The sequence below is a fragment of the Schistocerca americana genome, chromosome 2, assembly GCF_021461395.2.
Source record: "Schistocerca americana isolate TAMUIC-IGC-003095 chromosome 2, iqSchAmer2.1, whole genome shotgun sequence".
In the NCBI taxonomy this organism is placed as follows: Eukaryota; Metazoa; Arthropoda; class Insecta; order Orthoptera; family Acrididae; genus Schistocerca; species Schistocerca americana.
In genome coordinates, this window is record NC_060120.1 from 937435534 (window position 1) to 937448571 (window position 13038).

At 37.9% G+C, this 13038-nt stretch overlaps 1 protein-coding gene across 2 annotated transcripts in view; it reads right to left on the minus strand.

The window, feature by feature from the left end:
* Positions 1 to 13038, minus strand: part of LOC124596052 (pre-mRNA-processing factor 17) — a 65608-nt gene that overhangs the window by 20368 nt on the left and 32202 nt on the right. For both annotated transcript variants that reach the window (XM_047135026.1, XM_047135027.1), the window contains 3 exons: positions 8219 to 8315; positions 7871 to 8085; positions 2585 to 2693 (listed from right to left, as the gene is read on the minus strand). In XM_047135026.1, coding sequence (XP_046990982.1) covers positions 2585 to 2693; positions 7871 to 8085; positions 8219 to 8315 — 421 coding nt within the window. The remainder of the gene's footprint in view (positions 1 to 2584; positions 2694 to 7870; positions 8086 to 8218; positions 8316 to 13038) is intronic.

A 13038-nucleotide genomic window follows, 5' to 3' on the forward strand; every position in this document is an offset into this window, starting at 1 on the left:
TTTTCAAGATATCAGTCATCATCAAATACTTATTTTCTGTATTTCTTTGCATCATTATCGAAAGTGTTTGCTTCATTATGATTATATATATGGCAAAACTTTACAGAGGGCCATATACATTGTTTGCAGTTGTTTATTTGCTGTCATTGTGGTTGCTGTTGTTGTGGTCTTCAGTCCTGAGACTGGTTTGATGCTGCTCTCCATGCTACTCTATCCTGTGCAAGCTTCTTCATCTCCCAGTACCTACTGCAACCTACATCTTTCTGAATCTGCTTAGTGTATTCATCTCTTGGTCTCCCTCTACGATTTTTACCCTCCACGCTGCCCTCCAATGCTAAATTGGTGATCCCTTGATGCCTCAGAACATGTCCTTCCAATCGATCCCTTCTTCTTGTCAAGTCGTGCCACAAACTTCTCTTCTCCCCAATCCTATTCAATACCTCCTCATTAGTTATTTGATTTACCAATCAAATCTTCAGCATTCTTCTGTAGCACCACATTTCGAAAGCTTCTATTCTCTTCTTGTCCAAACTATTTATCGTCCATGTTTCACTTCCATACACGGCTACACTCCATACACTCCATTGTGGTAGCAAGTGAAAACGAATCATTATATGTTCTGTTACTGCTCAATAGCTCACATTTACAAGATGGAATAGAAAACCGTATTGTCTGCTATGTGTATAGAGGCTGCTGTTGCAACATCCCAACTGCAGTATAGCCAACCTAACTTGATGTAATGCGAACTGTCAAGTGCAATGTTTCACTGTCATAGGTATAGTATCACAACAGACAGACCACACAGATTATAGTCACAAAGTGATAAATATGATAATGAGCATAAGAACAAAATTTTTCCAACATGCAAAGAACAGTCATTTCTACACTTACAGCCATACTCTGTAAGCCATTGTGAAGTGCACGATGCCATTGTGAAGTGCACGACAGAGGGTACTTCCCAATGAATTACATATTGGAGTTTCTTCCCACTGCATTTGTGTATGGAGTGTGGGAAAAGCACATATTTATATTGCTTTATGCGTGCTGTAATTAGTCTAGTCAGACCCTACAGGAGCAGTATGCAAGGAACTGTAGCATATCCCTAAGATTCCTCCCGTAAGACAAGTTCTTGAAACTTAAAGAGACCTTTGAGCATCTACAAGTTCAGATTCTTCAGCATTTCCACAACATCCCCTCATGGGTCAAGCAAACCTGCGACCATTTGTGCTGCCAGTCTTTTTATACATTCAATATTCTCTGTTAGTCCTGGTTTAGAGTCTACACACTTAAACAATATTTTAGAAGGGGTAGCATGAGCGTTTTATAAGCAATAGCCTTTGTAGACAGTCTGAATTTTTCCAATATACTACCAATCAACAGAAGTCCACTACTGGCTTCAATTATGTCTGAGTCTATGTGATCATTCCATTTCATGTCTCTACAAATTGTCAAAAACCATATACCTGTATGAGTTGATGATTCTAGCTGAGTGTTTCTTCTGTAATGCTGAAGCCATCTATAACACTGTGCTTTAACATTGCAATCATATTTATACAACCACGAAGCAGTGGTAAAAAAAAGCACAAAGAATAAGACACACAAACAGTAGCTCTTGAAACCAGAGATTCTAAATCTGGCAACAGAGAAGAAAGGATTTGAAAAGACAAGACTAATTAGGGATTAGACCGTAAAGTTACAAAGGATCACAGGGCAAGAGGTGCAACAGGGCATGCCTTGTGGGTAATCCATCATAATACTCCAGAAACAGGCAAGAATTTCTTAAGCCTTCAAATGAAATTATTTATCACTTTTCCTTCCCACACTACCCACTGAAGCCATGCTTTGCCCTCGTAACTCTCGTAACATCCTTCTCAAATAATATGACATTCCCAGTCCCTAGACCATTATCCTTACCTCAAGGCACATACACCTGCAATCAATCACACTATAAAAGCCGTCCCATCCACCCACCCACTACCACTTACTCCAACCCCACAATTGGTAAATCCAACAATGTAAAAGCCAGAGTAACATGTGAAATCAAATATGTCATTTAAAGACTTAAATCTGTTCACTGCACAGTGTTTTACATAGGACTCACCACCTTCTAAGTGAGTCAGAGTGTCCAGCTGACATCTAGGCACTAGTAAAAATCTCAACTGGATACTGTCTCACATGAGATTGTTGTGTGTGATGGGATGGATAAGGACAGAAATGGGCACTCAAAGACAAGGAGGGATAGTCCAATGTGTTTTTATTTTACTTCATGAACACTGCAAAAGAAGCTTTCCACAGTCATGCTATGGATTTGTTTGCACATTTTCTCCTCAAGGAGAGGTGGCTGTGAATAACGATATGGTCTCTCATCGTATAAAGAATGAGGATGTGTCTCTGGAGTCAGCAGGGCATATTTCTGACTGCGTTGAGAGACAAGCAACATTAGAACACTCTGCTTAGTGCACAAGACAAGAAATTATTATAAGATGCCTAATTTTTTTAATTATGAAGGTATAGTTTTCTATGTTACCTATTTTCAACTCTTGACACTAACAAACAAATGTTTCATTTTAACAATTTTTCTTACCTGCCGAAAGAAACTGTGTTCCATCATTATTGAAGCTAACATCTCTCACAGCCTGTCGATGGCCATAATATGTTCGAACACATCGTCTCTCATGATAAACTTCCCACAACTGGAAATTAAATAAAAATTATGGTTAGTTATTGTGTACATGCAGATGTTTAATTATTTATAGTATAAGTTATTACTTACAATCACAGTATAATTCATTTCTGCTATTATCTTTATGAACATTACTGTCAGTTCAAGCTGTGACTGGTCATTGATAACAATTTTCATAAGTAAATGTATTGCAGAGTTGCAACCAATATAACAAACTATTTAAAGAGCTGCCTAAAAGATGTTTTAAAAGGAACACCACACATTATCCTTATTACACACTTCTCCACAGTGAAGTGCTGTCCAGATGCTGCAGGCCAACAGTGAGTGAAAATAGAAAAATTAACATTTTTTATCTTCATAATTTGTTATTACTGGTACTACAAAGGTTGCAGATCTATGACATTTAAGAATATATACAACATGTGATTTCCAAATCCCTTTCTTGTCAAAATAAACATTGACACATTTAAAGAATTCTGTTTCATATATTCTCTCTCTCTCTCTCTCTCTCTCTCTCTCTCTCTCTCTCTCTCTCTCTTGTGCTAATTTTAGAAGAGTGGTGAAGTATTTTGCAAGGCAGATTGAATGTACTGTGTTTTATCTATGAATGCATAACAATGCAAGAATTCTTTAGTTTCACATTATAAGAGTTTCAGGGTCAAAACTATTGTTAAAATGAGTAACAACTAACCAACTGTGAAACCATTGGTTTATGCAGATACTCTACAAACAAATGAATTTATTTGGACTGCACATTAAAATCATCTTATCTTCTTTTTGTTTGATATGTTCAGTTTCTGAAAATGACCCAGGCTACAAATCTATGAATATCATTATTTGTAATATAAATATTCTTACAGGAGACCGACTGAGTTACCTCAGCACCAACTTGGTGCTTTGGGTTTGTGACACAGCTAAAAGCTGGACTGTTTGTAAATCCTGCACTACTTTAATCTACTCCTTGTGGAAAACAAGTGACTTCAATACTAGCACTTTGTTTCTCACTCTTATTAACTCATGCACCATGTTTTAGTAGTAATCTCTGTCTTGCATATTACCCTGTCTTCCACCTTTAAGCTCTCAGGTTTTCAAGTCTCGTCCGATGCAGTCCCCAACAATCAGTCTTTCCTTCTCATCCCGTACGATAAGTCTCACCTGACCTGCAGTTCTGGCTGAGTTTCCCAACATCTACCCCTTTTCTTAGACCTTTCCAGTCCTTTTCCTTCACCCTTCTTCCATCCCCTTCAACCCTTCTGCCTGAAGGAGAAGCCACTGGCTCCGAAAGCTTGTCAATCACAACAGTCTTTTATGTGTGTGTTCTGCCGCCACTTGGTGACTAGATTTTTTATCTATCCAATTAAATAAATTATATCTAAAAACAAAGATGATGTAAATTACCAAAGGAAAGCATTGGCATGTTGATAGACACACAAACAAACACAAACACGCACACAAATGGCCAGCTTCACACGTCCGTCCACATCAAACCCACCAACAAGCAACAGTACCTCCATTACGACAGCTGCCACCCATTCCACATCAAAAGGTCCCTTCCCTCCAGCCTAGGTCTTCGTGGCAAACGAATCTGCTCCAGTCCGGAATCCCTGAACCATTACACCAAAACTTGAAAACAGCTTTCGCATCCCGCAACTACCCTCCCGACCTAGTACAGAAGCAAATTACCAGAGCCACTTCCTCATCCCCTCAAACCCAGAACCTCCCACAGAATAACTCCAAAAGTGCCCCACTTGTGACAGGATACTTTCCGGGACTGGATCAGACTCTGAATGTGGCTCTCCAGCAGGGATACGACTTCCACAAATCCTGCCCTGAAATGAGATCCATCCTTCATGAAATCCTCCCCACTCCACCAAGAGTGTCTTTCCGCCGTCCACCTAACCTTTGTAACCTCTTGGTTCATCCCTATGAAATCCCAAAACCACCTCCCTACCCTCTGGCTCCTACCCTTGTAACCGCCCCCGGCGTAAAACCTGTCCCATGCACCCTCCCACCACCACCTACTCCAGTCCTGTAACCCGGAAGGTGTACACGATCAAAGGCAGAGCCACGTGTGAAAGCACCCACGTGATTTACCAACTGACCTGCCTACACTGTGAAGCCTTCTATGTGTGAATGACCAGCAACAAACTGTCCATTTGCATGAATGGACGCAGGCAGACAGTGTTTGTTGGTAATGAGGATCACCCTGTGGCTAAACATGCCTTGGTGCACGGCCAGCACATCTTGGCACAGTGTTACACCGTCCGGGTTATCTGGATACTTCCCACTAACACCAACCTGTCAGAACTCCGGAGATGGGAACTTGCCCATCAGTATATCCTCTCTTCCCGTTACCCACCAGGCCTCAACCTCCGCTAATTTCAAGTTGCCGCCACTCATACCTCACCTGTCATTCAACAACATCTTTGCCTCTGTACTTCAGCCTCGAATGACATCTCTGGCCAAACTCTTTGCCTTTACAAATGTCTGCTTGTGTCTGTATATGTGCGGGTGGATATGTGTGTGTGTGTGTGTGTGTGTGTGTGTGTGTGTGTGTGTGTGTGTGTGTGCGCGCGAGTGTATACCTGTCGTTTTTTCCCCCTAAGGTAAGTCTTTCCGCTCCCGGGATTGGAATGACTCCTTACCCTCTCCCTTAAAATCCACATCCTTTCGTCTTTCCCTCTCCTTCCCTCTTTCCTGATGAAGCAACCATTGGTTGCAAAAGCTGAATTTTGTGTGTGTTTGTGTTTGTTTGTGTGTCTATCAACATGCTAACGCTTTCGTTTGGTAAGTTACATCATCTTTGTTTTTAGATATATTTTTCCCACGTGGAATGTTTCCCTCTATTATATTCATACAATTAAATAAAATGTAATATTAGTTATATTAAAATTCCACCCATGATGGTGCCTAATGTGACAGCAAAAGAGATATCTTACTACAAACTAAATTATGACGACTCCCACAAAGATGACAGATTAATCTGTCACAATCAGTCAAGTGCAATAAAATATTTCAATAATGCAGCTTATGACTATTTTTATTCTGAAAAAAAATGAAAAAATGACAACTGTGAACAGAACTTACATTACAAGAGTTTCTAGCATTTATTGGATCCCTGTAGATTACCAGATGCTAAAAGATTGAGAATGGTGTTGCAAAAATTTAAAAACAAACACACTTCAAAAAGAGAGGAAGAAATAAAAACAAAGAAGAATACCATGAAAGCAATATCTTCCTCTTCTGCAGTAGTTGCAAATGAAATCTTCAATGCAAACAATCAAAACACCAGTAACAACCATACAACAGAAAATAAAAGAAGTGCTGTTACTACTTTCACAGGGTGTCCAGCTATTGATCATTTCCAAATTCAAGGTTTTTTTCCAGGTTTTTCAAGGCAAATTTTTTCCAAGTTGCTTTTTTACTAAATTTGAGACTAAAACATCCTTTTTTCAATACTTTACATTGACAATTATTAGAAAGTGCATAACTAATTACGTGTTATTTCTTAAGCAGCATACGTAACAGATACAAATTAAAATATTTTTAAAATATTAAAATCTGTATTCTGATTTACACACAATAAAAAAATTACAAGTTCTGTTTTTATATATATTTATACACTGTAACTTGCTGATTAAAGGAAACAAACCAAACAAATTCATCATGATAAAAATGAATAAATCATTTCTTTAAATTTTCTGTCTCTGCTGAAATCTTTGCGGCTTCAATTAACTTATGTGCTCCTTTTGTTTCCAATTCTTTGATTTCAGCCTGCTTTCATTTGTTCAATAATCAATGGTTCCTCCTTTTCTTTTTCAACTTCCTTCACCTTATGTTTCACATCGCCTTTGTACAAAGAATGTGTACTGTGAAAACAGTGTATAAGACTTTTGTCAATGTTGAAATTGTCAATTCCATTTGCATCCTGGACTGTGTCATATGTGTATCTTTGAGGAATAAGTCTCCCCCCCCCCCCCCCAACAACAATTTTGAGGTTTACAGGAAAGCCTCACTCAACAGTATCATTTCCATGAGATTATTAAAATAATTTGCATAAAATTTTGGAAATTTGGGCATGGTTTTGAAGATAATTTGATTATATTAATCCAGAATTTACCACAACGATTTTCACTTCTCTTGTAACATTTCATCTCGTTTTCAGTTCTTTTTCCTGTAGATCTCCACAAATTCAAGTTTGACAAGGTCTGCCTTTAAACCTGACATTCTTCCGTTTGATACCAAAATTTCAAGACGAGCTGCTTCCTGGTTTAATGTGATTTATGGATTCAAGCAGGAAACCATGTGCGTTAAATTCTATTTGAGCTGTGATCTTTCTCACCATTTCTCTACTATCCCAATAATATGTTTGCATATTTTCCTTTAGCAACAATATTTCCTCCTCAGGTGCATTCTAAATTTTTTTCAGTGCACATCTTGTAGCAGAATGCAGAGTGAATTGTCTGGCTTTAATAAGATTCTTTACATCCTTTAAGCTGATTTTCATTAAAGTTGAGTATTTGCTTTTTAAGATGTCCAGTTCCACAACTCACTGCATCAAAATGCTCATGAGATAATATAGTAAATCATACAGAAATGAAGCCATTGGGACATCAGTCTGAAAATCGAGTAAATATGGTTCCAAGAAGTGTACTGTTCAACTGAAGAATGTCAGTTCTGGAGCTATCGCTTTGTTATTGACAGCTTCAGAAACTTGGTGACTCAGGAACAGTTTTTGACTGCTTTATCTCAGTATTTCTACCACAGTAGCTGATCTAGACTTCGAAGCAATGAATTCTCCCATCTCTCCCTACCTCTCAGCAGTAGCATCAATCACCTTCCGTGGATCCCCACCTCATGCGACACCTTGACAAGTACAAAACAGTTACCAATTATTGTGAAAACATTGAATCACCAACGGGTATTATGTGTGTAACATGTAGATTCCCCTTTGAATATTTGAATGCTATTTGAAATATCACTGATAACATATCAATATGAGTATGGTACAGAAAAAATCAAAGTTTTTAAATAAAATTTAAGGTTTTTTTCTTGTTTCTTCCCCAATTTTGAAAATTCTTGCCTTTTTCCAAATTTTCCAGATTTCAAGGTTCACTGGACAACCTGTTTCACAAAAATTCCATTATGTTTAGAACTTACAACTATTTACTTGAAAAAAAAACTTACTTTGACCCTGCAATCCATGCTGCATGAAAGTAAAAGATGAGCTGTTTTTGGAAACCAACGTATTGCAGAAATTCCTTTGGTATGTCCTTGCCATGTGTGAATGTGAGTCTTTGGTAAGAAGCAACGATCAGGAGGTGAATCTGATTTAAGATTAACACCAACATCCTGTGGAGCATGGAGGAATGACCTGCCCTGATAGTCAACTGGATCCTTAACTGAAATGAGAGACATCACATTATTGTGACATACATTTATCACATGCAACACACATTTTTCAGATGCCATTATCTTTTTTTATAAGATAAAAATTACACAGAAAAAGTGTCTGGAAGGGTATTGGATACTCACTATGCAACACAGTTTTCTCCTCAAGGGGCTTCTCATCTGCTTGCTTCCCTCGCTTCTGTCGTTTTGCAAGTATTTCTTCCAATTCAGCTGCTTCTTCCTGTCAAACATAAAATCAATTGTCAACTGGTATAAATCTAAGATATACATTACTGTTAACAACACACAGATCTGCGTAAATAAAAATATGAACACCCTAAAACAATGGTCCCACATGAATGAAGTGTTAGTCACTTATTATGTAGGTTGTACATGCATATGATCATAATTGTATCAAGAATATACATAAACTTTCAGGATAAGGAAAGGAGTCAGTTAGGATGTATACTATCTCCATTTACTTTCAATTTGTACGATGAGCACCTACTGAGAACTGAAGGTCTAACACATATGGAAACTGGAATTAAAACTGAGGGGTATTTGAGTAACGACTTAAGATATACGGCTTAGACAACCCTTACAGCACCCAGTGCAGTGGACATTTAAAGTATACTGGAAAGAATATAAAATAATAGTGAAAATGTTGACCTAAGGCTAAATTTGAAGAAAACAATTTAGACTACAAGAATGGAGACTAATGTGGTGATAGAGAAATTATGGAGGAATTCGATCAATACCATTATATACTTTTAGAACCTATAACAACAACAACCAGCTTCACACTGAGAAATTAAGAAGCGTAAACCTTGGAAAAGTCACTACAATTACACAAGTTGCTAAAGGAAAGGAAACTGTCACTACTGCCCAAGACAAAGTGGCTGAAACTTTGATGTTTCCCACAGTTATGTAAGGATGTGAGTCACTGACAATAAAAAAAGTGTATCACAAGAAAATTGATTCTTTGAAGAAGGATCCCGAGGAATTCACAGACCAAAAAAATAAACTAATCCTATAAATAATAAAACCTGAACTATCTTTGGAGACCAAAACTCTTCAGATGAAATTAAGGTACTTTGGGCATGTCACAACAGCAGAAGAATTAGCAGTACAAACTGTAATGTGCGGAAGAACAGATCAAAGATGTAGAGGAAAACCAAGGAGCAAGTGGATAGACACCAAAGAAAGCATTGAAATGGCCCTGGAAGAACTGAGGACCAAAACAATGTCCAGGAGTGCATAGAGAGACATCGCTCTTCAAGCCACTATGAGTTGGAGACAAATTGGTGGATTATAACAGCAAATACACATACAGACATAATGTCTGGAGAACAATTTTAGAATCTTATTGGCCGTATATAGCTCTAAAACAGTCCTACAATCAAATACAGAGATTATCATATGACACTGGTGGAATAAGTACCTGTTTTAGGAATCAAGATACCATGTTTTTTAAACGAATTATTAATTTTTGAACATAGTTCCATTTTAGGGATATATGCAAAGTCCCAAAAAGATTAAACTTCTTTTAAACAATGGGTACTGTGAAACTCTCTAACGTATGCCTCTATCTCAATAATGACCACCTCATCTGCGCAGACTATCTTGCCCACAAGCCCTTTCTTCTTGGGAATTAGAAGAAATCACAGGGCACCAAACGATTCAACTACAAGGTGTGTTGCAGCAGCTCAAGCAGTTCTATAGCAAAAATTTCCAGATGTGTTGTTGTGAAACAGCACTTTCTTCTTTGCCAAATGGGGTCATGTTTCCTTCTACTTATCATTGAAACAGTCCAATGTTTCACTGTGGTACTGTCCAGTGATTGTTTTCTTCTTTTCTAAGAAGTCATTCTTATAGACTCACTTCACATCCAGAAAATCACTGTCATGACTTTTCCAACCAATGGGATTGTCTTTGCCTTCTCGGAATCCAAGTCTGATGGACGGTGGTAAACTTGAAGCAAAATATCCTGTGGAGCTCATTTACATTGCTTCACACACAGCATCCAATTTGAAAGCCACACTTGTTATCTACCATGACCACCTACTATGGCAGTCACTTCTTCCTTCTTCTTTTAGTGTTCAACCCTGAGGTTGGTTTGCGGCAGAGTGCCATTCCTCTCTTCTGTCTGCCTTCCTCTTCATTTCCACGTATGTGTTACATCCAACATCATTTATGATCTGTTGCATGTATGATATCCTTGGTCGCCCCCTCTAATTCCTTCCCTCAATAGCTCCTTCTGCTATTATTCCAATGATGTTGTTGTGTTGTAGGAGTGCCCTACAAGTTTGTCTCGTCTTGTTTGGATGTGCCTCCACAGAGATCTGGTTTCCTGTACTCTTCTAAGCACCTCTTCATTTGTTACTTTTATTTCTCCAACTGATCATCACCATCCTTCTATAGCACCACATCTCCAAGGCCTCTAGACGTCTTCTCTTTTCTCTTCCAATTGTCCAAGTTTCACATCCATATAGGGCCACACTCCAAACGAAACCTTTCATGACACGTTTTCTTATTTTCAGACTGATGTTTTTGCTGGTGAGTAAGTTCCTCCTCCAATTAAACGTAATTTTGGCCTTTTGTATTCTGCTCGCAATTTCTTTCTGGCTTCTACCGTCCCTTGAGATTCTGCTTCCCAGGTAAGTAAATTTCTCTATCACTTCTGGCTTCTCTCTTCCAATACTCATTCTCAGAGGTTCATATTCTGCTCCTGCCCTGCATACCATCACTCTAGTCTTTTTCTTGTTTATTCTCATTCCATACTGATTGCATAGAATTTTTTCCATTGTTCTGAGACCTTCCTCTAGATCTTCTTTTGTCTCCGAGACCATAGCAATATCATCTGCATAACGTAGCATGTCTATCTTCTGCCCAATAATATTGATACCCACCTGAGTAGTTTCTCGAACTTGGTCTACAGCTTCCTGGATGTAAGCATTGAATATAAGAGGAGAGAGAGCACATCCTTGTCTTACCCCTTTTCTAATATTTGCTTCTTGTTCCTGGTGAAGTTCCTAATCACTGCCACCTCATTCTTACGTCACTGGGCCAACAAAATTTTATCATCAACTCATTACACAAAATATCACTTGCCGTTCCCATCAATGCACTTTTTGCAATTGCTTTTGACAATCGGCAAGAATCATGTCATGATCAATTACTTTTTCAATAATCAGCTGTCCTGGGTGATCTTCATCACAAACATGGTGAAATCCACTGAAGCAATATCTAATTGTTGTCACTGATTGCAAAGGATCACCATAAACAGCATCCAATTCCCCACCCCCCTCCCCATGTTTTCCCATTTAAAAGCAAAAAGCAAATCAGTGAACAATACTGCACATTTTCCATCTCAGCAAAAACCACATATTACAAGTTACTGACAAAGCTTTTAAATTCAAACTTATCTATGAAGTGGTGTCATTTAAGCAATGGCAGAGCAAGATGTTCACACCAACTTACATTGGCAATGACATCTGTCTTCAAACACAAGTATTTACTGAACATAGCTCATGGAAGACAGACTGCACTAAGGAGGACAGGGAGAACTTCCTGAAGAGAGCAGTGGGAAATACGATAACTGTGGGTGTGACAACTGTTTCCCTAGAAGAACAGATCTCCAGGACTTCGCAGAAAGAGAACAGCAATGGGTTGGGTGATGTACTGTATATATTCTAAACTGTTCAATATTCTTTTAAAAAGATAGGGGACCTAGGAAGTACGTGGCCATTTCAACACTCCAGTTACATCTTTCATCATGCCACCAGAGGTTAGTAGCAAGGAAGTAAGGATGAGAGGAAAATTAGCATGCAGTGCACTTCCTTATAGATTATTCTCCAAAAAATGCTTCTTGGTGGTCATATGTGACTGGGTGCAATATAGCATGAACCCTGGTCATCGATGCAGTACTGGCAGCTTTCTTAATGCTTACCAACGCTGTATAAAGCTCTAACAACCAACCAGTTTTTCAGATTGGCAAATACAGGTGTGTAAGGCATCACAATTTTCATAATTAGTGCATGGTTCCAACTGTGTATAGCAATCAGAACATAGCTTTATTGTCCTTTATCTTGGTTCCATGCAATATGGCACTTCATGTCACACCTCTAGAAGCATTCATTTTTTCCACTAGTTTAGTAGATTTACCTTAATAAGTATTGGAAAAAAATTAGAATTATCATTAAAAACACATCCAACATTAACAATACAAAAATCAAAAATACATGTCTGCAGCACGCTGATAAGTAAAAAAACCTCAAGCAATAATCACCTTAGTTTACAGTCTAACTTACTACCAGCACCACTAAGTATTTGTTTGAAGACACTGTCATAATTAATATCATAACTCTTGGGACATATGTCATTTTCATTTCATTTACCCATATATCATGGCTACTTACTATCTTTTTCACCAACATGTGTAGTACTTACATCAGTTATTACAATGTTGCTAATGTTTCCCCTTTCTCACTTTCTTATGTTAAGAAATGTGATTTCTCTCTCATCCTGTCTTGCCATCGTCTCCTGTAGGTCCTGAGTAACTTTCTTAATTAATTTCTAATGAATCTTATTTCCTCCAATACCTCTTTCTATTTTGACCTCAACTTTTGAAAGCTAATAATTTCACAACTATCTGTTGCACCTATTTTTGCTTTTGCTTGATTTGTGGAACTCTTTTTTTTACGTGAAGGTTCTTTTTTGTGACCATATCCTACATCAGTCAACATGCATAACATAGTTTGATATAGAAATAGCCAAAGTTGCAAAATTCGCTTTTTATTTAATTGCTGACTAGTTTTCGGTTACTTGAACACATTTTCAAATCATCCTGCAAAACAGGAAGTTAAAATTATAATTTATCCAATAAACTGTTACAAAAATTATTGACTACATATAACAAGATGCAGAATGTATCATGTCAGGCTATTCTATAGTTTTGTCTTCTT